Consider the following 26466-nt stretch of genomic DNA (forward strand, 5'->3'; position numbering starts at 1 on the left):
AAATAAAAGGCATTTGGTTCAAACAATTTTTTGATGTTTCCCTTTCTGGGTCTCCCACAGCAGTGTACAGATCACCACTTACTACTTGTTGGATCTGTTGTGGGATGACTACAGAGATAAGGTAGAACTAAACTGTAGCAAGCACGATTGGCAAGTAGCTTCTTTGTTTTAGTGGATGGCATAACATTGCCATATATCTATAAGGTGATGCTCTAGTTTGAAGAGTAACCTCTGTGACTACAGGTTCCTCAGATATGTTTATGGCTTCAAATGTTCTTAATTTACCATAGATTTAGATAAAATTTAGCTGGGGGAGGGGCGGGGGGGGAGGATTCTGAGTTTATGCTTGGAAGGTGAGAAGTCCTTAACTGCAAAGAATATTCAGTATATCAAAAATTTCCTCAGAATGACTTCTAGGTATTTTTTAAAACAGAGAAATTCTGCATGACCTTATTAAAGTGTTTTACTTCAGTAAAGTCACATAGCTTTGCTCAGCTTGGATATAAATGAGCTTAAATGAACATTGGTTTTGTTTATAGAAGATACTATTGAATTCAGTATGTTCCAGTGAAATATTTGTCAAATGAATCAGCATTTTTTGACAGAAAATTGTTCCACTGAGATTTGTTCAATCAGATTTGGTTTGCAGGCAGAAAGAGGCTACTTTCTAATTCTCAGCACTGTAATCTCAGCCTACCATTACAGTCCACCTGTGGTCTTTCCTATTTGAGTCACCAGATAAGCATTCTTCAGGTGCATTCATGCTCTCGGGTACATCTATGCAACAATACTATGGGCTACATAATAAAATATTCCATTGATGCATACAAGTGCGAATAAGTGAGCTCTCCCTTCTGTTTCAGCTGTGCTAGCACTACAGGAATTGCAGAAACAAAGGAAAGGTAAAAGTAATTGTACTAGCACTACAACTGAATTCTTTCCACAAATAGCAGTAGCAGACCTGCCCAATACTCAGTTCTCATTATAAACAAAGGTCACTTAGATTTAGATGGCCATTAGATGCTACGTTGTTTACCCAGGATAAGATTTTATCCTGAAATAAATATGGCTCAAAATATTTCAGAGGGCTTTGGAATAAATCTTTTCTTCCAGTGTGGGAGCAATTCAAGACCCTGTGTGCAAGAGGGGATAAAAGTATACAACAATGAACATCCATCTCTTAGAACCACTGGTTAAGGCACATAAAGCTGGATTTATTTTCCATTTGTTGCATTTTAAGGCAATTTGAACAATGCTTTGAAGATCAGCTTTGAGCTACGTTTAAGGAGATGTGATAAAAGTTGGGATTTTTGGTTCAAAGAGCAGCTTTCTCAACTTCAGGAGTCACCTTAGTTCTGGCTCTTGCATAATGACAAATGTGATTACTTGATCTTGCCTGTGTAGATGGCTGTCCAATTTGAGAATTGGACTTGCCTTTGATAAGGCCAGGGGCCCACAAGTATCACTGTAATCCCAGTATTATTCAAGTTAGCATGCCTATATAGAGTCAACTTACCACCATATCCAGTACGCTGTTCTGAAATATGCTTTTCCAAGGTGAGACGTAGCTTAGTGGTTCCATCTGGCTCATCTGGCATTATGTGATCCACCAAAATAAAATGGGAATGGTTGTGGTCCAGGGAATACAGCGGGCCTTGGATATTATCATCTGATTGGTAGTGTACAAGACTTTCATTCTAGAGAGAGAAGGAGAGATGTTAGTGTTCTCTGCAAAACACAGTCCATGGTTTTTATGTGCTTCATCTCTATTTTTGTGGTGTCTGCACCATGACACAGCACACCACCTTTCAGACACTTGAATAGACTCTTTTCAAAGAGTAGAAAAGGAGAATGTGTTCCTTCTGAAAGGTGCCAGATTTGACAGTACTGAAATCTGAAGGCTCTGAGGTTTCCCTTTTGGGCTCTGCAAAATACAGTCACATCAGTCATCATCTCTGGAATGGAGGCATTCATTCAGAGGTTTTGGAAATGTTTGTTGGACAAACAGAAATGGGCCATGAGACCCAATAATTGTGGTTGGAGCTGTAATGTCTCAGAGGGCTAAAGTCTCAGCTGGTGTAAATAGGGGCAAACCTATTCACTTCAGTAGCATTTTGTCCATGGTTAGCCTAGTAGGTAAGTTAGCCTGCTATATGTCCATATCAATTTAAATGCAGCTTTATTTGACAGGGTTATATGAGGTCTAATGATTATTCTCAGTTTGGAAACTGCATTCTAAAAAAGTGACAGGCAGACTTTAGAAAGTGCCATCTTACTAACTTTTATTTTGCATGAGGGGTGTTATATCTTGAAATTATTTATTAATTAATTTTTGCATAAAATCACTGGGTAAATCAGAACCCCCGTTACAGACTTTTGTTCTAAGGATCGTGCTACATGTGGTCTTCCATACACATGCTTTTTCAAGCCCCCCTTACTTCCTTAATAAATCTTTCTTTCCCACTGTTGCACATCTACTTTGATATATCATTCCTAGCTGCAAGCCAGGCTATAAATGCCTGGTTATTCTTCTTTTTCATCTTCAATTGCTGTCCTATTGCAAGTAAACCAGATTAAAGCAATTGTTTAAAATCTGCATTTATTTCTATTGTGCCTCTTTTCCAACTCCTGCAGCCTTTGAGTTGATGAACAAAACTCAGACTGTCAGCTTGGCTATTCTGCCTGTGTGTTGCATTTCCCTCCCACTAATTTTGTGGACAGACAGGTGTTAAAGCCTTTCTAGACATAGCAGTGTAACTATGCAAGTAGCCTAGTTGTCATTAAGGTATGCCAGAGAGATTTATGTTCTGTTTTGAAGAGCCAGATCTTATGTAGAGCCTTTCTTAATCTCAGCTTTTGGCAGCATCAGCTAGGAAGTGCAGGTGCCCAGTTGAATCCTGGGGGAAGCCCAATCCCGGGGCTGTCCAGGTTCTTCCTCACAGCCAAGGCTAAGGCTGATGTTGGAGAGGCAGCAAACATATCACTTGGAGCTCATAGCAGCACTACTAATGCATAAAAACATTAAGTCACCCAGAGGACAAGCTCCTTCATGCTGCAGATAGAAGAGTTGAGCATGCTGCATAGCATGCCTGTAAGTGGCTTTCTGAAATGAAGCTACATGCAGTCAAACTGAAGAAGAGAAATCTCCTTCAAAGCAAGGTGAAAAAGACTACAATCAAGCATGTTCCTATGGCTTCTTTCTCTGTCAGCAGCTCTGGGAAGAGTAGGAACATCAGAGGCTGTTCCAGGAAAACCAGTAAATTTGCATGTCCTTTACAGAGAGCAAGTGCCACAAATTTCTTCTACCTCCTTCTCTCTGCCTCTCATTTTTTTGGGAAAGCTTCTTGACACAACTAATTTGCCTTCAAATTTTGTTTTGAGGTTGGACCTATATTCTGCTGCCATGTAACGTGAAGCCTGCTTACCAAAGATGTGACCTTTGATTAGGAGCCAGGGGCACAACAACCAACTGAAAAAGGCCCTTGGGGAATTTCCTATTTATTCTCTGAAAATGTGGAAGTGATCTTTCAATGATGTTTAAAGCATACCATTAACACAGAAGAGGTGGAAGGGATCCACTGATTTCAGGGCTTGTTTATCTCCTTGCTAGCGTGGATTGTTAGCTCTATTTTATACAACAATCCACTTGTATTAGTGCCAAGTATAAAGAGAACTGGGTTTAGATCAACATCCCTGTCTATAGTTCCTTTGTCTTAAAGTTACTGACTAAAATCTAGAATGTCTTTGGGTGGAAGCAGTGCCAGAAGTCATAGGGTCAGGAATGCTCTACACAAAATATTCCTTCACAAAGAATTTGGGCTTTAGTTAAGGGGGAGAAAATGTAAGGCAACAAAAAGACCAGCGCACTTGTTTTGTAGCTGCTGGTTGGGAAAGATCCAGATGTATATTGATTACTTAGCCTGGGAGGGAAGTGGAATAGTTTGCATTTGCCAAAGCAAGTTTCCTGAACAAAATTCACAAATGTGATGAACCGAATTCTTTCCTCTGAGGTCCTTTTGGACCAGTTCAGCCACACAAATAGGTTAAAGTCTTCCAGCTGAAGAATCCCACCTGGTAGAGCACACAGGTAGCTGTCTTTGGCAAAACGGGTGGAAAAAGGGAAGCCCCATGACAATAAATTGTTGATATGGTCTGGCAGTCTTCCAGCTACTAGCTGGTACTTGGTAGTCTGTCTGAGAGAAGAACTAGGTGCGACTTCAAAGGGCTGTGTTTGTCATTTGTTTCTTAGGTTCCGTAGAGATAGCACAGACGAACTGTCATTCATTGTCATTACACACCTACTTATTGTTATAATATTCTGCTTAGTACAGACTGTATATCCAGTGACAAGAAAGTCATGCCATTTTTTTTTTTTTCTCTACCTCCAGGTCAATTCAGCATCAACTTGTCTTGACATTTTCAGCAACTGTTTTGTTGGGTGAGGTTTTTTCATCTGGTCGTCCCATCCCACCCTCCCCGCCCCCCCGAAAGAACTTTGATTGCTTTGACCTGAATTGTGAAGTCCCTAGAGCTCCCAATAACTAGAAGAAATCCTACATGGCTAGCATTTTTGGCCTGGTGTATTGAGCAAGTTTTTGTATATTAGACACCAATTCAATGACTATTTAAGAAAACTTGGTCTTGAATATTTTTAGCTTGTGTTCCAGACTAGAAAATATAGTTTTTACAGTATTTATGAAATAGCTTGGAGTAAGTGCTTCTGCAGTAAGTGGACAAGGGGAAAAAAATATTAAAGGGACCTTATAATGTATGATTTTTTTTCCCCTGACATTCGTCCTAACTCTGGTCGCTGAGCTAATGTCTAATACTGTCACCTGCTGGATATTTTCAGAATTGCTGCCAAGTATACTGAGTGCACAGGGCACAGAATCATTAGGGTCTAATACTTCTTCCTGCTCTTTATTTCTGTTTTCCCTCAAAGCACACTTTAAACCTTGCTTTTGTTTTTAAGTTAGATCAACTTTGTTCTGCCTACTACTTCCAAATTTTGTAAAGGTGCAGCTTCTGAACAATCTTGTTTCACAAATAGAATAAGCGAAAAATACCTTTGTGTTGTCCAGAATTTCTCTGTGCTGGATTTTTCTGAGTGAAGTTATTCCTATGGCAATCACTCTTACTTTGGATGAAGTACTAGCCAGTGCATGATCTCGGACTGCTTGCACTAAGTGTCTTGTTATTCCTACACGTAAAGCACTGGTAAAAATCCAGGCACCTGAAATTATTTTTTAAAAATAGTTAGATAATTTCTTTATAATTGAACGTGTTTGTGTGTCAAGTAACACTACTTACAGTACTGGATTTAAGGGTTTTTTTAGATAGATAAACTGTAGACAAGTCTTGATGGACTGTAACTTTTAGAATTAAAATACATACAAAGTACGTAAGACTCTAATAAGGAAAACAAGAAGAAATTATATGCCCAAGCAAATGTGCTTCACATATCATGTGATGCAATGTTGCTATATTTACTCTGATGTCATAAGCTCATCAAGAATGCTGTGTCTAGTCTAGAGTCACTGTCTAAATATGAGCAGAAACATCACTATACCAAGCAGGTCTGATTGTTGCATGAGGAAGAGCAAAGGGATGGTGTGGAGGAAGTTGTTGGCTTGAACCGAGGACTAAACGTCCCACGCAATCACCTGGTAGCAGAAGAGCTTGGGCATGACCTGCCTAATGTGGTGTTCTCTTTCGCTTGTTCTTGTGTGTGTTGGAGAGTGAATTCTTCAGGAAAGTAAGATTTACTGACAAAGTATTTGGTGACAAAGAATTTGGAGAACCCTAGGTAAACAGCTAATCAACCTTTTTCAAATATATGTAACATAGAGGAAGATCATGATGCTATCCAGTCTTAAGTATAGAAGGCAGCTGGAGATAAGAGAATGTCTGTGTGGTACAAAAGTACCAAAAAGATCTTGGGTACTGGGCTGCTTCAATAAAAAAGAAAAACTGTTGCAATCTTGTCTAGACCAGTGAAGCTAACCGAAGAGCTTGCTGTGAAATGCTTACAGATATTTTCACTTCATTTTGCAGGTATTTTCATAAAGTTACAGGGAAAAAAAGTAATCTTAAATGAAAGCCACTTCCATGCACATTCCCAGACATTGATTGATTTGGTTTTGGTTTTAAATGCTTTTCACTACTCTTGTCATTGGTGTGAACAGCCAGGGAGAAAGTGGGCTGACTTATTTTGTGTTATACGTTATCAAAGTATTTTTGTTTAAACTTGAGTCTAATCATAGGCTGTTTTACTAACAAAGTCTGTTCAGCTCTTAGATTAGAAGAAAACAATATTAAAAAAACCCCATCTATTGTAACATGATTTTGACTGTAGCTAAAAAGTGAGAATGGAGAAAGCAAGAATTCTTATTCTTGACCTAAATTCACTCTTGTTGAAGTCAAATTGCTATGCTCTCTTAAGAATGATTTTGCTACGGCACCAAAGAAGGAAATGTATTTGGTCCTATCTCATACTATCTTTCTAGTGTCATCTCTGATGGAAAAAAGTCAGGTGATTTTACACTTCAGGAATGGTTGCCTAGAGTAATTTGGTTTGAAATAACTAATTTTTGCTATTTCAAATACACTAACTTCCATTTTCAAAGCCATTTAAATACAGGTTGTAGGTTGCATTCAGCAAAGCCTTGAACTTCCAAAAATAATCATGTGCGCAGGCCCATTGACATTAAAAGATCACTGGATACTAGGTGTGAGAATCCAGTAGGAATATAAATTCCTTCTTTAAAGCCTAAAGCACTAACCTGTGCTTTGAGCTGCCTTTATAAGTCCTTTTTTTAAGGTGTCCCGTAGCCAAGGCTTCATCTGGAAATTTTCTTCTTCCCCCACTAAAGAGACAACCAAATTGGGAGACGGTAGCTTCCATTTGTTGAGCATAACTTCAAATATAATTCCAGGATGAGTGGTACTTGGGACCTTAATAAACTTCAACAAATAAAACAAAAAACCTGAATGACAATGGGACAGTAGGATACAGTAGAGATATTGTTCATGGTGAATGTAGAGGGAAATTTATCATCAACTTGGTTATTTATGAAAAACTTATTTGAGCAAGACCTGACACAACTAAATACTAGGATGAATTTAGCAGGCTTCTGTATAATTGTCATCTCACTAATTGTGTCAGTTCCATGGGTTGTGTTGCAGACCAACATATTGCTCTCTCCTTTAATGCTGCTATTCCTCTTGAACTGCCTTCAGTTTCATGACAGTCTAGCAAAGCAAAAAAAATTTCTTAGGCATTTCTTGTTTCTGCACTAGCTGAAATATTTGCCTGATTTCATGTCTGTTTTTTAAGAACATGTTACATGAATCCATTGCTGCTTCTTGTGCTGTATAAATTTTGGCTTTGTGCTTAAGACTTTATGATGAAACAAAATCTTAAGGCAGATTTCTGGTCCTAGGAATTGCTTCTGCTCTAGCACTAATGTATGCAAGGGACTAGTGAGGAGGTGGGTCTGTCCACGTACATCTTTCTCTGCATATTAGCAGAACAGAAAGAGAGAACTTTAAGGAGAGTCTTGAAATGGCTCAAAAGTATGTTTAAAATGTTGAAATCCATTGTGATTAATTTTTGGCAAAAAGATGTTAAAACATGGAAATTATGCAAACTGAATAAGCTGGGCACATGATTTTTTAAATATTTTTTTTTAAAGGAAAAAGTGATCATCTGTACTTGTGTGTCAGTGCAAGTCAAGTAATTGATTTCTATATATTAGTAGGCCTTATTTTAAATCACATTTATGTTCAGGAAGATATGGTCCCTACTTTGAGTACAACCTGGTGCTTCACACTGTGCCACATTGACCCTCACTATTACAGTCTCTATATTTAAAGCTAAGAAGTAACAGCTGAACTCAGTGCTGTACCTTTCCACGTTTCTTCCCAGAAGCTGTGAAATCTATTTCTCCTATGCAGTATGGTAGTTCTCTTCTGAAAGCTTCCTCTTTGTTAGTGCTGCAGAGCTTGATTTCCATTTCCTCCATTGAATTTGTAAGGTGATCACCAGTAGACCAAAGTGTTCACTGAGATGACAGAAAACTGGAAAATTAGAAGCTGTTTAAACTGGAGAGGCTGCAAAAATCCATTAATTTACATCTAGCTGAGTTTTTAGTCAAATATTTTACTCTTTTACTATATGCTTATAAGGTTCAGCTAAAATTGCAGGTGTTTGTACCAAATGTTAGATGTTATATACAGGAGGAGGCAGATTCCACACCAACACTATGTAACTTAAGTTATAAAAAGGCATGAAGGAGTAAGGCTCTCTCAACTCTCATTTAGCAGACAGAAAGCTGAGTTGCAAGGTGCAAGATCCTGCCATCTGGCCAAAGTCACGTGGGGTGTCTCAGAGCCTGAAGGTGACCCTAATTCTGCAAGAGAGAAGGAGGAGCCTCAGCCACAAACTATTGCAAGCAGAGTAGAGCTGTGTCAGTGAGTGTCTGAGTCACAGTTTCTTGATGTTGTTGTGCATCATGCTACTGTGACTTATCCAGCATGAACACTAAATAAGTGATGACATTGTGTTTGTCTGAAGATACTTTAGGAGAGGTTTATTCTCTGTTTGCTGTAGGAATAGGTTATTTATTCATAAGCCAAAGTATTTAAGGCCAGGCTGTACTCGACAAGAACATACAGTTCAAAAAGGCAGGTGGTTTTCTCTACACGTGGCTACAGGAATGATGGTGAGTAATCTATCCTGGAGTAAAGGTCATACAACAAGAGTTGTTCTTCTGCATTACATGAGACACTGAAAAGGTCTACTTGCTTTTCCTACATTCCAGTTTGACTGAACCGATGTAACTATGATTTGAAAAATACAGATTTCAACTTATATGCTTTATTTTGTTTCTTTTCAAAACAAAAGCAATGAAATCACTCTTTCCCCTCTGCCTTCATCTGCATATTCAAGTACACAGTCAGTCCTTTAAAAAAATCATTGTGATAGTAAGCCAGCAATGGTAATTAACCCTGCATTAACCTTTATTTCCTAGTCCAAGAGATTTGCTGTGGACTTAAAAGTGGGTCAAAGTAGCAAGACTCTTGTGTGTCTATTAGGATGCTCCAGTAGAGGGAGCAAGCCCTCCAGCTGTTCCCTTGGGCTGGGATGTTTCTTGGGAGCCTGTATCATGGCTGCTTCACCACCACTGCATCTGTATTTTCTTCTGTTTTCTGTGGAAACGTTGTTTGGAGTTGCCTTTTCTCTTATCTGGGTCTGAAAAGTGGTTATGGACTCTCTCATGATTTGTTTCCCCAACAGCTATTCTACACCTCTGTATCTACCCCCTAAACTTCTATCAGAGATCACTGCTTTAAAGATGCAGTTCTCATTCTTCTCCCTGCCTGCATGCTAGTCACTTCTGGAGAGAATTGTTTATTCTGAACACTAGGATATCAGACAATTCTCGTTAAAAGTCTTACATAAAAGAACTTCCTTTGGATTATCAATAATGGTAGTCACAGCAAAGCCCACCTTTTTGTTTGAGTCCACTTTTCCACTGAAGATGTAGCTTTATCTCCTAAGAGCATAAAGACAGTATTCTGGGAAAAAAATAGTTAATACAGAGTCATAACAACACATTTTGACTATTCTAAAGCACAGAAATCACTTCCTGGAACTTGCTGACAGAACAAAGGATTTGATTAAAAAAAGGTATTCAGGACTGAATTTCCAGGGTACATTTAGTCACCATTCATCACTGTCCTAGATAGTACACTTATTTATATCTACACACAAGCAATGAACTTGGAATAGACAGCAATTTAGAGAGTAATCTGATGGTTAATTTGGCCTCCATAGATAGGCCCCAAGTGGTTAATTTTGTCTAGTTCTAGATCCTAGCTTGCAAAATTTGATCATGTGGTTATCCATGACTTCTCTTTTGGAATAAAGACATTGAGCTGCTGAGATTTATAAGGAATATTCTTGCATTTGGATAATTATTTTTTTCCAGAAATAGCACGTTACTTGATTTTCAGTTTAGGAATTCTGGTTTTCAATGGTAGTGAACAATAGTGAAGGAGACAAAAATAGATAAGATGCAGAAACAGAAGCTTTGTTCACAAGCTTTTATAAGACTGGAAAGTGAGGAAGGCAGCTGGTAACTGGCACTGCACAGGGCACAACTTTTTTCCTTTTTTTTTTTTTTTTAATCAAACAGTCTCTGAACCATGACATTAGACACTGAGAGCTTGTTTGGGGGAAATATTACTCCATCTTTCCATCCTGTTCTTACACCACTTCTTCAGCATTCCTGCAGGCTGCTGTCTGTAATGGCATACAGAGCTAAATGGAATTTGTTATGATCTTCTACAGCTGTTCTTGTGTTCATATTCCAAGCCAGGAAGACTTCCAGTGTCAAGAGCAGAAAAGTGGTAGTGACAGAATGGCAAAACAAGTCCAAAAATTATGCAGGATTCTGAATAGTATCAATGCAAGAATATAATGTAGCCCTATATGGAGCCGAGAAACTACACTAGATGAGATCCTGGACTGTTACAGAGTGGTATTTCCTAAGTTTCTGCATGCAGCTTTCAAGAGCTTTTACAGGCAAAGCCAATGAGCAATGCCAAGTAGCTTGCTGCTTTTTGGTTTCGTTTGCTGGGTTTTTGGTTTGGTTTGGTTTGGTTTTGGGTTTAGTGAGATTTGACACTTTGACAGTTTTTCTTGATTTATCTTCTACCTGTTGTTTGACTTCCAAGGAATAAATACTGTGACTTTCAGTATGATTGCAGTAATGTACAGGTGCAAATGTTCCATATCAGTGCAATGTTCCACCCAATGGTGCTAACGGAGCAAGGAAATGTTGCTTTGGTATTTAAAGGTGTGGGGAAGAAGATTTTAAAGGCTGCCCTATAGATACTATACAAGAGGGAAAAAACAAAACCAGGAGTTCCTTTATATTATGAATGTTGCAAAATCACCAGAAAAAACCCTGCTCCATAAGATTTTCAGATGTGGTTCTTAAGCACAAAGGCTGACCACATTAAATATTTCCTTACCTTCCTCTATAGCTGTCTCAGCTACTGCAGTGTAACCCCTTGCTGTTATGGGCAGAAGCACAGAACACTGCATGGATCTCTTCAAGTACTGCACGTCGCCTTACCACTGCTTTGCACTGCAGTGGAGCTTCACTACATACTGATCAGTCAGCATACAGACAGCATTATATCTCTAATATTTGAATATATATTCAAAAGAGGATATAGTCAGCTCTGTCTTTTCCTCCTGGATTGTTAAGGCTTCTGTTCTTAAAAAGCATGTGGACATTTCATCCAGTGTCCTCTAACAAGCAAAGTAAGCATGTATTAACACTCTATGTAATATAATTACAGTTTTTTGAGTGCCTTTCTCCTGGGTTTAATTCAGCCTTGTTCTGCTTGGTTCCAGCTTTCATGTAAGTCTCTAGTGGTTTCAGGGGCTATTGCTTTGAGACTTCAGGCTGTACTAGATTGCAAGTGTGTCAGGTCACAGTAATTGGGTCAAATCTTTGTGGTCGAAGTCATGACATTCCACTGCTGTCAGCTTAACTATGGTCAGCTTGCATCACTATAACATCACAGAGTATTGTTTAATTGCAAGGGTCTGGAATAGGTCCATGCCTTGCAAAAGAATAGGCTGATAGCCAGAAAGAGGAGCATGGTCTAAGCACTTTTTGGATGAGAGGAAAGGTAGGGAGGAAAGCAAAGAAGAGATAAAGGCTATAAACACAACTGGATGAAAAACCAGTGGCAGATGACCAGTACTTCTTAATTTTCTCCCTTTCCATATACTATTTTCTGTTAAACTTTTTAGAAGATTCCCACTTTTATCCTAATACTTAAAGTTTTACCCCCTCCATTATCTCTGAGAATGCCATTGTATTAAATTTGATGAAAAGATTGCTTAAAGGCAAGCAATCAGAAATACTTAAGGGGTGGGTGGGCAAGCCACAGAAATCTTGCCTGCCCCAATGTGTGCGTTCATATTTTATATTTTGTGTACATATGTATATATCAAGCAATCTTTAGTTCTGGTTCAGACTTAAGTACAGATTTTTCTATCTAGGCTGCTGCTACATGTTTGAGTTTGTAGGCCAAATTCTGTCCTAGATGTTCCCATTGACTATAAATACAAACATCTATGGAAAGAATGTACCTTTAACGATTACCAGATTTGAAATATAACCTAGAAAACTATTTCTAACTAGCAAAGCAAGTTAAGACAATTATGAGGAAAAGAAAATTGCCAGTTCCACCTACATCTGGAAATGTGAGTCAATGTCATTTACATTAGGGATGGCCTGATTAAATCATTCCAGGTGTCAGCCAGTCTAATGAATCATTATTTCTTTAACCTCATAAATGGAAGCTGTTAGAATTTTACCATTGTACAGCCAGTGCTTGTGCTGCTGGAGTTTTCAGGTCCTAATACTGTTTAGTCCTTCATTTTGGGTCGTCCTTACTTCTCATTTGGGCATTCTAGATTGCTAGGATGTAGCAAATTAGCAAGGAGGTGTAACTTCAGGGGGACAGTTGTGATGGCTGTAGGGAAGCTCTACAAGGGGGATGCCTGCAGAGATTCTTTCCTGAAGGATTTATCCAGAAAAAGTGATGAGATCAGAGCCACAGAGAAACATTTTGACACCTACGTACATCCCTTTCTGTACTGTTCTCCCTTCTGTCTCTGCTTCTTCACCCCTCCTCTGCCATGCCTTCTCTCCTCAGCCTCTTTTTCCCCCACAACTTCTCTTGCTGTTTCCCCCAGCTTTCCATGGGTTCTTTCTAGCTATTGTCACTGTCACTTAGCCCGCTGTGGATGTGCAGCTCTTCTTCCTTGTGTGGTAACAAATGACAGATGGTTCACCTCCAGATGGGTGACAAGAATATGGGTCTGTTTCATCCTTCCTTTAGACTTTAACCAGGGTTCGGCTGTATGCATGGAAGGAAGAGAGGTCAAATTTGAGCCTTTCAAAGATATCTTGTGAAAATGGGCCCAGTCAAGGGATGGCTTGACCTCAATTGTTGTCTTCAGGGGTAATGGTTTGACTAAGAGAGTAGGCGTATGGTAGTCATTACCTCTCAGGACTTAGCAGCAGTAAGAATTCTCCTTCATACTAGCACACTGATCAGCAGGGTGGGACACACCCTGGCTTTTAATCACTATCAAATTCTTCCACCCACTGAAGGAGTACGTTTGAATATGTAGGTGAAATGATTAAATATAGTAATAGAGTAGGCCCAGTATTGTTGATGTTAAATTGGTCACAAAGCTCCCCCTTAGCTTCAGCGGCAGATGGAGCAAATCCATTGGTTTATAAACTTCAAAGGAAGCTTTCATGTGGAGCAAAAGAAAACTGCAGCAATTACTATGCCCTTACTAGTGCAGGGTGAGCTAGCAATCCTAACGAAAAGTGAGCCTTAACTATTGGTCAGAAAAAGAGAGGGCTCACAGTAATGGTGCAAGTGAATAGTAAGGGGGAAACTGTAGTGAAGACAATGAACTTTGCTTGAGCAGGAACAATCAGCTTCCAACACACGTAATAGGATACCATTGGCTGAATTGCAGTTCTGTTGGAAAGGGTCTAAGGGTTACAAACAGGGCAAACGTAAGTGAGCAATGCTATGCTGTTCTTGCAAGAGAGAAATGCCATATAGGACAGTATAAACCGGATAGCCTGTGTGAAGTCACTCAGCTGTTCATCAGAAGAGCTTTAGCTGCAATATTCTGTTTGGGTTTGGGTGCCAGGTTTCAAGGGAATTACAGACTGGCTGGAGAAGCTTTGAGCAGTAGAAACAAGAAGGACAGAGATCTTGCACTAAAAGAGAAAGAAAGCTTGAGCAAATTAGAATTGTGTAAGCAAAAGCAGATAAGACTGCAGGAAGGGAAAAGGAAGAATGTAACAGCCTACCAGTGCAAAAGGAGGATAGAAAAGATGTGTTCTTTATATTTGTGGCTAGAACAGCAACAGGCTCAAAGAAAGAATGGTAACAAGGCTGCCCGGGGATACAATAGTAACCACACTTGGAGGAATACTTTCTTGGAAAGAATGAAACCCTTATACCACTGGTTAAGGAGCAAGTAAAGCAGCCAGGCTACAGTCCTCAATTGTGATGGACTCTGTATATCGTGACCCAAAGAACTTGACCTTAACCTGCATGTTATTGCAACCCTAAGAACTGGAAATGCATCTGCAGCTCAGATCCTCAAGATACACATATGCTTATGTAACTTTACCAATGGAAATGTTCCTACTGACTTTAGTGCAAGTACTCACTCAAGGAAAATTGCATCAGTGAGTTTACTGGGCCAGTGCCAGCAATAATGTAATGGAATTACTTGCTTTCAGTAGTAGCCACATTTTCATTCCTGTTTTGAATTAAAACATAGTAAATATGAAGAACAAAGCAGATGTAGGGGATCAGAATAAAGAAAACCAGAGAAGTGAAGGGCAGAGTAAAGACTGTAAAATTCATATTCAGTTTCAGCATGTGTTCCAAAGATTAATTGGATGGACTCTAACTGGTGTGTATGTTTAAGTGTGAAGAAACAAACCCAGTATTTTAACCAAGGGTAAATGCAACGGAGAAGGGGAGGTATGAAAAGGCATTAACTAGAATCTAGGAAGGGAAAAATATCTAAACCTGCTGTGGGAATATAAATATATGATGTGAGAAAAAACCAAGTATTTGTTAGGGAAAATAAATGCATATGTATCTGTGTGAGAGACTGATGTATATACATCTATGTGCAATTATACACGTTATCTTGCTTATATTTATGTTGCAGCTTTGGAAAATGTTTGTCAGGAATTAGCACATTCGAATTCTGGTAATGATGCATGAAATGTTTCTGCATCACAGCCTAATGACAAAGCAGAATCATCTGCCATGATTGCCAAGGAATTGCTAAATAAAGCATAAAGACCTAGGGGTGGTGAAATACACCAGGAGAAATTATGACCAGCTGTCCTGCATAGGGCTTTGTCATGCTGTAGCAAATAAATCTTTGAGAATTGCACAAATAGAAAAAGGGGACAAAAGAAATTTGACCGTCACGACAAGTGCAGCTTGAACTGTAGTACAGTACACTTCTCTTGTGTTCAGGCAGGACGGCTAAGAAAAGTTATTAACTGCCAGAGATGAGAGCTGGAGGGATGCAACAAGTACACAGCAAATAACCTATGGGAAGGTTTCTCCATACTTTGACTAGGACAGAGAGAGAGAGAGACTAGTTGAGGTTGACAGCAACCTTGGGAATGCATTTGCTAACCAGAGATTTTATGAGTTTGCAGACACAGACCCAGATAGGGGCAAACATTAATAGAAACAAGGAACTTGAAGCAAAATCACGTGAAGAAGTGAAGCATAGGAGTGGCCTAGTAGAATAGAAGTTTGGGTTACTTTTCCAGGTATGTGAATTGGCCCCACTCAAAGCTTTCAAAAACACCAGCGTTGTCAGTTTCCTTTCTAGAACAGCAGATGTTATAGAATGTTTTTTTCAAGTAATTCTTCCTTACTGTATCTGTGCATAGTCAATAATCAGAACAAAATGTCAGAGGAGGAAAAAATTATTTTAAAAACCCCACAACAACAGCAAGCTATAAAAAGATGTGTGGGAAGACAGCCTTGTTACTGAACCAGTGTAGGCTTTGTTTTAACGTTTCCAGGGTATGCCTCTGGAGTCAGGACACAAGGATGCAGAGCAAATCAGGTATTCACAGGAGTCTTCCCACTAGTTTCTAGGACAGTGGATTACGCTTTGGTTTGGATAGGGTTAGCACCAATCTTTTAACAAATGAATGTGCAAAATGCTAATGCAAATATAGGTACTTTGTCTTTTTTGTTTCTGTCTTCATCTGCTTAACACAGTAAAGAGCAGCAGAGGCTATTTGAATAATGTACTTCTACTGAGTTTGCAGAAATTTGCATACGGATGTCAGCCAGTGAATTTCATAGAAGTGGATTTGTTCTGGGGAGAAAACCAGAGGGGGTGGAGAGGTGATAAAAGGGAAATGCAGACATCAGGGAAGTAAACAATGGAAGGAGCAGGTGGAACAGATGAGAGAAAACACAGAGCAACACTGCTTGATTAAAATAAAGAAATTGGCTGTACTTACATAGCATATTGTACATGGTGTGTGGGGGGAGGCTGACACTAGCTTCAAATACTCCTGGACCTTCACTGCTCTGTTCCCACAGCATGGCATGCCACTTTGAAGCTGTGCCAACACAACTCTTTGTGTGGCCTCACAGTGAATCAGATTGAGTGCATTTAAAAAGAACTCATTTTTGCCAGGTCATTTTTCAGCAAAATCAGTTCACTAATGTGGTATACAGCATGACACGCAAACTCCTGAAAATAATGTATTGCAAAACCACAGCCATAGTTAATACTGAAAGAAAATACAAGAACGTGGGAATAGTTCCAATTCAGAACAAGTGCTTCAGGAAGGGCAATGTTCAGATGAGGCAGACAAAACCATACCTGAAAATTTTAGTTGAAGCTGGATTGTACATGGATGCTGGCAAATGAGTACTACTGAAAGCAAAGAACATGATGAATACTACTGAAAGCAGAAGTATTAGAAAATAAAAAGGACCACCATGTGGGAACTGGAAAGGCTTGAAATAATCTAGTGTCATTTTGCCCAGGTCAACTAGTATTTTTCATTTGTTAAGATCTATATATATCATACTTGTAGAATCTGCAAAAATTCACAAATGTTTTTCTTGATGCCAACAGCTGACTTCACAAAGTTAGCCCTTAGCATTAAGCTAAGTACAAATATTTACAAACTCCCCTTTACAAGCTATGCTAAAATAATCTTTACCTCTTTTCAAGTTTGTCATGTGTACAGGTTTTTTTTGGTTTTGGGTTTTTTTTTGTTCAATTTCATGCCTGTAGCCATGCATTCTTTTATAGACAAGAGCAATTTTTACAGGGAAAAAACCCCTTCACTGTGTTTCCTTGTGGGACTGCTTTCATCACCTCCTATTTATAAGAGCTTGTTCCGTGCTTTAGGCAAATTTTGTGAGCTCGAAGGGGAAGTATATTCAAAACCAAGAATCTCTTTTGCATAAACCATATACAAGGTGTACTTTGAGAATTCCAAACCTTAGGACAATAATTTAGTCTGTTTTGTTTCTTAAGTACAACAAAACTGCAGACACAATTTTGCACTTAGTGCATTGTACAGAAATGGTAATTGCAAAATTGTTCATCAACTGTTCTAAGTTTTTTTTCCCTTGATAAGACATGAATCTTTCTCTGTCTTTTCCGTTAACTACAGAACTGAAGTTGCATTTGGATGTGATTGTGAATTTCAGCAAGTCTTGGGCTTAAGCACCCAAGTTCACTGGACTGTGTTGCACACTTAGAAATCAGACCTACTAAATGCACTATGATGTATTTTTTAAATCTTTTTTTCAGAAATTTGTATCTCTTGCATATTGCAAGCCCTGACAACCCTAGATTTTTAAATATATGCCTATTGCCCACTACAAGGAAGCCTACCCTTTCTTTTTTCCTCTGGATAGTATTGATTTTTAACTCACAGTTGCAGCAAATCATAGTCAATTTGCTCTTTGGCGGTCTTCCTCAGGTTACTTATCAGATAGGTTCAGATCAGATCCAAATGAATGAGGAGACTATAAAACTGCAAGGCACAGAAGAAAGTGTCTGAACGTGGCATATAGATGAAAATGGTTGACCTGAGGTTGTTAAGAACCGCTTCAGTGTATAGGAGAAAGGGACCTCACTTATTCTTATATGTTTGGGAAACTCAAGAACATGTCTGCCTGCAGATAGACAAGAGGCATGTGCTGGCACAGGGATTCCAAGTCTGTCAAATTCACTGTGTGCTAAAAGCCTCTGTTGCTTCCCCATAGACACATGCTTTCCCTATATCTTTAACAGTTCTGCTGGCAGGTGTACTCATGGCAATAACTAGTTATAAGCAGGAGGTAAATCTTCAAACATGATTAATTCTGTGCTTGACAGAAGTTAACATGCTGTAGGAGAGAAATAGAATAACAAATGCTTTCCTTCACTTGATGTTTATACACATTCAAGTATTACCCTGGTCAGTTTTTTTCCTGCTTGCAACCTCTGCTTTTTATTGAGATGAACCTTGAAGGTGCAGGAATAAACAAGAATATTTATAATCATTCCCTGTCATCTCTAAAGATTTGCTCCATAACTGATGAAACTGATTTGTAAATCATAGATTAATTTTACGCTTCTCAGATGGCTGTAAGGAAGCTATATGCAACAAAAGATTTCCTCTCTTAGTGATTTTGTTGTTGTTGTTGTTTGTATTTCATCACGGCTTCTTTAAGTTTACAGTCAAACCAGCCAACAAAACCATTAAGCCTTATATGCCTCCTGACTACTCTAGAAATACCTCTTCCTCTTCAACAATTGAACTTTCTGAGTTGTGTTAAACTGGCTTCTGCCTCACCCAGCATAATTTGGTCCTGAAAAGAGCAATTACAGAGCAAACTTGCTATTGCAAGGGATGCTTCCCCCCCTTCATTTCTACAATGTGTAATACAATGTTGGGTGGTTTGGGGTTTTGGAGGGGGTTTAATACCTGTAGATCCAAGGTGCTGTGATGAGAGAAAAAACCCAAACAAAACCCCACTATATCAATCCAGTTTCTATAGATGGAACTCTACAGGGAGGTGGATAGATGCACAGTTTCAGTAAAGAAAGTGCAAGGTCTCGAATACATGATGCTATGCAGGGAAAAGTTTTGTAGTGCTCTAATATACCACAACTTTAATGAGATGCCTTACTGTTATACTTGCAACACAGACAAGGCTCTTCTCTAGAAAATTGAATACTTAACATATGAAAGAGGTGATGAATTTTTATCTGTCACAAAAAGAGATTTTAAAAAGTCCCAATTACTCCAAGTAACCCATACAATCAAGATGCCCTTAGTAGTTAAATAAAACTAGAAATATGCTTACACTTCATGGTGCTGTCACGGATTTTCTCAGATGAACAAATAGAAGCTTGAATCAGCTACCCTGACAAGTAAGCTTTTTGTTCCAGGAAGTTAAAAAGTTTAACAGTTGATGCTAGATTCATGAGCCATCTCCTCATAGGTTACATCATGGTGTAGCACTATGCAGGAGGCAAGAGCAGAGAATAGCACTTCAGTAATTACTATGTTGTCAGAGATGCTTATGTGTGACATTTAACAGAATTCCTATTCATATTTCTGTTATAACATTGAATCATAACGTAGCTGGGGTAAAGCTTTTACAATTATGAGAGTGTGGAGCTAGGCATTGAGGATATAACAGTGCTATTTACATTTGTTTAAAAAAAGAATAAAACACATGTAGATGAACATGTAACTTACACAATGCAAGTCTAGAAAAGATTAAAAAGCCACTTTCTCACCTGCCACAAGTCCCATGAAAACAGCTAAAAACTAGAACTCTATAGAATTATTGGCTACAGAAGTGCAAAGTTAAAATGTAGCTATGGAAATGCATAACTTCCACTATTACTGTCAGTATGCTGTGTCTATTCCACATTGGCTATGATTATAATATTGATGAAATAAAAACATGGGTAGCGTAAAATGCTGAATAATATTAAATATAAAACTGAAGCAGGCTATATACTCATCTGGGGTGATAATGATTAGCAGACCTTCAGTTTACTTCTATGAAGGTCTTAAAAAGCCTGTTTTGAAGATAATAGACCTGGGGCTTTGAGAATGCATGTACCTAATTTTATTTACATGAGCAGTTCCCTTGAGCTATCCGTTAGAATAAAAAGAATTATATAAAGTTCAAAGAATTTACCAAAGACAAGGATGACTTTCACCTTTATTATTTATTGATTTTACTTTTTTTAATTCACTAGGAAAAGATGCTTTCCCAGATGAAGATGAAAAGTTAATGAAGAATCAAATTAGCCAAATTCTGGCTTGTCAGAATTTCTGGCTATGTTCCCTGTGATCCCGTCTAAATGTAGAGTCTTTCCAGGCTGCTGACTGCCTTTTATCAGAAACCTTCAAATAAAGAGGTTTTTTTCTACCTTAACTCTGTGACCTAACATTCAGATAATCTGTTGTTCTGAATGCGATCTCGTAAAATAAAAAATTACATGAAAAGTTTAGAAAAGCAAATATTAAAATAGACATAGAGCTGAAGACATCATCTGTGCCCCAAGATACTGTTGGGAATGGTCTTCAAGGGCTGAGGATGAGACAACAGTGAACACATGCAAGAGGAAAATGGACTAGCACAGTGTACAGGTGTGTTAGTGCATGCTCATGTCCTTAACTCATGGGACTGGTAGAAGAATCCCTTGGAGTAGAAACCTACAGTGCAGGACAGTATAAGTCATGGGTCCACCTCTGTACTTTGCTGTCTCAGAAAGAGCTGTATAGTAGGCAACTGCCTGACTGTAATAGTTCTGCAGTCTGCTAATATCAGGCCAAAACAGTAGCCAAGGATCAGCTAGATACAGGAGTCTATGAAGTTTCAAAGGATTATTCCTAGTGCAAGCTAAAAGGTTGTCTAAACAGTGGAGAGCAAAATAGTGGAACATTGCTGACGTCTAATTGCAGAATGGGACAAATACAGTAAGTTAGCTACTGTTAATGTAAGAAAGCCAAAGTACTGAACAGAAGAAACACCACAGAAAGCAATCTAGAACATAGACAAAGGACAGCAACAAAGAGCTTGTGAAATTCCTGATACAGAAAATCTGGAAGTTTTACATATACTTAATTATTAAAAAGGAAGAAAGAATAGCAATGACTGTTTTATATTGCTGCTGATTATTCACAGATGATGAAGGGGAAATAAAACGAGGAGTAAGTAGTGATCTCTTCTTGGTTGAATCACAATCATCTCTTAATATACGTAGTATAGTTGGTGATCCTACCTGCTGGCTGTCCTTTGCAACAGGCATCTGCAGGGCTGAAGTTGCATTGAGGTGGCTGTTGTTACCAGTGCTATTTGCTGCTGCTCCCTTTTCCTGTTTGGGAAGAGGAAGATGTTACCAGATTACTTGGCACGCCAGTCCCTATGACAATAAAAGTAAACATTGCTAGTGTATAATGGTATCGATAGCTCTTCTCTGGGATGAAAATAAGCCCTGTGAAACAGATGGAGATGCAAATAATAAGCATTTCTCTGCAGCAGTAGTGAAGCATAGAGTTATCAGAAAGAGTCAACCAGCAGGAATGGACTTTAGCTGTGAATGTAGTTTCTAAATTACCTTTTCAAATTATTAAAATAACTTGGATGTTGAGTAACTGCATCAGTAACTAATCCTTCATTCCCTTTGAGAAGAGTTACATGCTTTCCCCAGCTACAAAAATCTTTAACAAATTTCCCAGAGCACATGCATGTATTCTAAGTGCTCTCTTAATGATTAGGTTTCCAAACAAACTGTCCACTTATCTCCACAGATAACTTCAAATTTTGGTGCACAGCATGTCAGCCCTAAAAGTTAATTCATTTAAGGGATTTATTCTGTATTTAGAGTGCGAATGTTGCATCACCATACTTCCTTAGGTAACTTGCCTGTGGGGCTTTCTTGATACATAACAGACCTCATTTGGTATAAATTATCGCAGTTCAGTTGGCTGCTGTGAATCAAAGCTACTTTGAAGCAGCCAATGATATGCCCAAGCTTTTCAACTTTTGCATGATCATAGTAATGTGTTTCTTCAAATGTTTTTGTCCTTCACTATCAGAATAAGTGGTATGATTCCTATATGTTTGTACTGGGGCTTTGGTTTTTTTTGGCACAATTTCATGTATGCCATGAATATTCTGTCCTCAATACAGAATTTGCTATTTTCATAGGCTTTATATTTGCCTTTCTTCTGCAAGTCTGGATTCCTTTGTGCTTTGTTTCTAAAACTTTTAGAACATGTATCTCTGACACAACCCTTTGATTAGAAAATAAAGTGACATAAACCAGTCAGATATCCAAATTCTAACTGTTCAAGAGAACAGCGGATTTTGTTTCTTTCACGATGACCTGTGTAATTATTCTGGATTGCTTTAAAATTTCCTTTATATGTCCATATGTCACTATTTTTAAGTAACCGTGTTTCTGTTAATGCTTATATTTCTAGAAATAGAATTGTGTTAAATTCCATTACATCACAGTCATAAAAAGTCTGTTATCTTTGATCTTTGTTACAACAGTTACAGCCACTTGAAGTATAAAAACCTGAAATTAAGCAGGTCCTTAATTAAGAAATGTTCTCTGAAAGCTGGACTGGATTGTAACGTATGATGTTGAAGGCAGTGGCTAGTTTTGTCCAGATTTGACTAATGTTTTTGTCAGAAAGCACTAGGTGCTGAGACTGTGAAAGTCATAGCCCAAGCAGAAGTTCTTCTCTAATGCAGAACTGAGTGTTTTGCTTAGGTTAATCTACAGCTAAGGAGCAATACTGGGTCTGAGGCTAAACTCTTCATGTACCAGACCCTGAGTAAGACCATCTCAATCCCTCCTAGACTATTCTTCTGTGTCATCTTTATTGAAATTTTGTATGTTTTTATTTTTCTAAGTACTATTTAAACTGCGGTTGCTGTCAGGTAAAATTTTTTTTTCATTTTCTCCTTTCTGCTCAAAGCAGATGTGTTTATTATTAGCCCATTTCCTAGACAGTTTCATTATCTTTTCTGGAGAGTTCTAATAAGGCTTGCTGGCCACTCAGACCAGTCATCACAGCGGTGTATCTGTCTCCCTTCCTGGTAGCTTTCCAGCCTTCATATCAACCTGCTAAGAGGGAAATAATGCTTGAGTATGAAGATTCATAATTGATTACTATCTTACAGATGTTTGAGATTAAAAGTTTTGTAAGCTGTCGAATGCACCTGCTGTAGTGCAGATTCATGACACTTGTTTATTCAGCTCTTCCTACTGTCTTGCTCACACTGCCAGTGTACATGCAATGACTTATTACTTAATTCCTTTGTCTTATAAGGTGAAAATTTCATTTGACTGTTCATTGAGTTGAACTGTGTCTTCTAGCATAACATCTGAGTTGCTGCATCTTCAAGAGATTCCCATTTCTCCTCCTTCAATTATTAACCCCAGCCATTGATGTGGTGATGGGCTGTGTTTGTTTTTTCTTTGTACAATGGTTGGCCCATAACTTAAATGATCAGCATTATTGGTGACAACTATGTCTGTTACTATGTGGCTGATAAGCCAGGTTATGTCCATTTCTGTGTTTGTTCACATGGTGAAGTTTCACAGCAATGGCAAATGCAAGGAAGAGGAAGAATCTCTGTATAGTATCAGCAGCAGTTAAAGCATTCATTCAAGTTTGTGTCTCCATTCAAAACACAATGTCTTGCTTTTAAATCCCAATGTTTATTAGTTCTGTCTGCACACCAGAACTTTGTATGGTGTTCCAAAGCATCCCTACCTTTATACTGACTAATCCTGTTTCTCCTCTTCCCCAGCAAATCTGAGTGCTTAACATGCAACTGCATTTATCATCACAGCTACAAAAGAGGACAGTGCTATTATCCCATTTACAAATTAAGAACCTGAGGCGCAAATAAGAACAATGACACACCAGAGGTCACACAGGAAGTCTGTGGGACAATTGGGAGCTGAACTCCGGTCATTCAAGTCCGATGTTAGAGACTTGAACTTTCCTCTTTGATAGAGGACTGAAAATACCTTCTTAAATTCAATATACTTACAGGGATTTGGTGCTCTTTTTGATAACTTCTTACTATTTATTATGCAAATCTGGGTAATGTATCAAGTTAAAGTCCAGACTATTTTTCTTTGTTTTCTTTTTTTCCTTTTGCATTGGCAGCTACCCATCAAACTACTACATTTATTAGGGTTTAATTTTCATGTATCATTGTTTATAATGGTAAATGTAAAATATTATGCTATTCTCTTTCAAGTATTTGTGTAGATTATTAACAGAAGTCAAATCACAGACATGTTTTCAATGGGAAAGACGGGCTAAGCCATCAGCCTTTTTCTTAGAAAATACTCTCATGTTCTCTACTCCATCACCAGCATTTTGGGAGTCCTAAACTACTAGTGCAGGAGAGACTCTAGTTTTACAAGTAGTGTAAAGAGATTCATCTGCTGTTAAGCATAATCTACAACACCATGTAAAAACCGGACAGGAGGCCCCTCTATATTGAAAAGACCCTGCAAAGACCATGTAAATCAGTACTGAAAAGATGTTAGGGACAGATCCCCAGCTGCATCAAATTACCATATTATGATTCAGTTTGTAGCAGATAAGTAAATGAGTTGTATTTTGCGTTTTGTTACATCAAAAGAAGTCACTGAATCACCCTCCCTTTAGAGTATCAGGTCTCCTGTATTCAAAAATAAGATAATTTCTATAAGCCACTTTGTCCTATTTCTTCCCTAGCTTAAAATGTAACACTTCAATGAACAATTCTGTTGTTGCTATTTATGTGTTTGTAATAAGGCAGCTTGTCCCACTCAGGACCAGTTAGGCTGTGACCAGCTAGCTCTGCACTAGAAACAGGCATACATGTCTGTGGCCAATTAATATTAAATGGGTGCAGCCGAAAGTAGGGACAACAGAACAGTAAGCAGAGCTCCTTGGGTGAAAGAGGAAAAAAGAAAAAGGAGCTAGAGACTTCTCTGAGCAGTGAAGGGGAGGTCTAGGGAAGTACCTTTCAGGGACAGTGTTCCTGTACCAGGGGTGGAGAGAAAATAACAGCAAGCAGGTGATACTAAGTTTTCAGTGTTTGTTGATGCTTCTGGGTTTTTGAGATAAACAGTCCTCACTCTTATTAGAGCAGAATGAGAGAAATTGGGAGAGAAATGAGAAGCAGCGTTGCTTAAGATGTCATCTCTGTACAACTGTTACTTTTAGTATGTCTACACTTCTAGTCATCTGTCTAAGCATTTTAACTAGCATGATATATTCTAGCCTAGAGCTCACACGGAAATTTGCCTGTTAGTCACATAGGTATCTACAGTTTAAATAAGTAGCAACAAACGACTGTTGTCTACAAACTTTGTCTTTCCATAGCCTATAATTTAGAACCACAGTTGTTGGGTTATAAAAAACTCTGAATTTTAAATGCAAGCTTACTCCTCAGAGAGTATCTCAACTTCTCTTTAAAAAGATATGTACCCTAAAAAGAGGTTTACTCATCAGATTATTTAATTGTCACACCTGAACAAGACAGACTTCTTAAGTATAAGACTTACTGTGTCAGAGGACATTCTGATAATAAGGTATTATGTCTCCTTGTCTTAAAATATACCTGTAAAAGAAAAAAACAAACACAACTGTGACTGTGGTTGAATGGCAAAGTTGAGCAGGCTTGCAAGCAGTAACACATAATTTTCTAACTGTATGAAATAGATTCCCTATTCTTAAAGTGCCAATTATTTTTCCTTTTTTTTAATGTGACATATCTTTTTCTTTCACTTTCAGTTTATTTAGGAGGAATTAGCAATGTTAAGAAAGTATTTATGTCTATTATGAGAAATATCTACAAAAAAAGAGACAAAGCACCTGTAGCCTAAGCCAGACCAGATAAACTTGATACTTTCGCCACTAGAGGGACCTCCAGGAATAGAATATTCAAGAACATTTGCAAAGGCTATTTTGAAGTATTAGGTGTCTTTAAAGAAAAACAAAAAAGGCTTTGCAGGTCAAACGAATTGTCATTTGTTTATAATGAGCTCTGAAACAATAGGAAATAAGAATTAACTAATTATCTCATAGATCTTGTCAAGAAAAAGCAACTTATTTTCTCTTGGTAGGATGTGAGTTTGGAGGGTTGTTTCTTCCTCACTGAATTAGTGAGGTTAGCACAGCCACTTTCAAGAGACTTGTAATTGAGTGGTAAGGTTATGTGTTACTATTGAGGAGTATAAAGCAAATACAGTTATTCTCTTTCAGAGTTTCTGAGAAGAATAGGATTTTGTTGTGGTGCAGACAGTCTGAAATCAATAAACTTAGTTTCTCACTGAATGGTATTTAGCAGAGCCCTCAACTTATGTCAAATTTTAACAGCTCAACTAACAAATGTTAGTGCCTCACCATGTATGCAAGTGCTTTCTAGAAAGTAGCTATGCTACCACTTGGATCACTGGATTTGTAATTAGCAATCAATCAGGAAGATGACAAGAGTGCTTTAATGTTCCATTTTAAACTTACGCAATACTGTAGAAGTCATGGTATTCTTCACACACAAAGTTTTGGGGCTCTGCAGAGCACAAATTCAGCAAGCTTTAGCACAGCTACTGTAAAACATGAAATCTTGCTAATATAAGTGACTGTGCTTCTGACACACTGAAGATGGGGACACAAAGACAAGAACTGCAATTAACCCAATTAGCAAAAGTCAGGGATGGGACTAGAATTTGGCATTAAATCACAATTATGGAACAGGTTAAAAGAATTTTTGCAAGACCTTAAATTATATTGT

General features: G+C 38.3%; 1 protein-coding gene and 1 long non-coding RNA gene across 2 annotated transcripts in view; one reads left to right on the forward strand and one right to left on the reverse strand.

Moving 5' to 3' along the window:
- TRPM5 (transient receptor potential cation channel subfamily M member 5) overlaps positions 1–8024 on the reverse strand; it is a 40743-nt gene extending 32719 nt beyond the window's left edge. The window contains exons 1-4 of the mRNA XM_049821098.1: positions 7908–8024; positions 6783–6963; positions 5067–5233; positions 1517–1697 (exon numbers count right to left, since the gene is read on the reverse strand). Of these exons, the coding sequence (XP_049677055.1) occupies positions 1517–1697; positions 5067–5233; positions 6783–6963; positions 7908–8024 (646 nt within the window). The remainder of the gene's footprint in view (positions 1–1516; positions 1698–5066; positions 5234–6782; positions 6964–7907) is intronic.
- Positions 1–23795, forward strand: part of LOC126047457 (uncharacterized) — a 41612-nt gene extending 17817 nt beyond the window's left edge. The window contains exons 2-3 of the long non-coding RNA XR_007508569.1: positions 19904–20297; positions 23479–23795. This is a non-coding gene — a long non-coding RNA (uncharacterized LOC126047457). The remainder of the gene's footprint in view (positions 1–19903; positions 20298–23478) is intronic.
- The last annotated feature ends 2671 nt before the right edge of the window (positions 23796–26466 follow it).

Source organism: Accipiter gentilis, chromosome 17 (assembly GCF_929443795.1).
Source record: "Accipiter gentilis chromosome 17, bAccGen1.1, whole genome shotgun sequence".
Lineage (NCBI taxonomy): Eukaryota > Metazoa > Chordata > Aves > Accipitriformes > Accipitridae > Astur > Astur gentilis.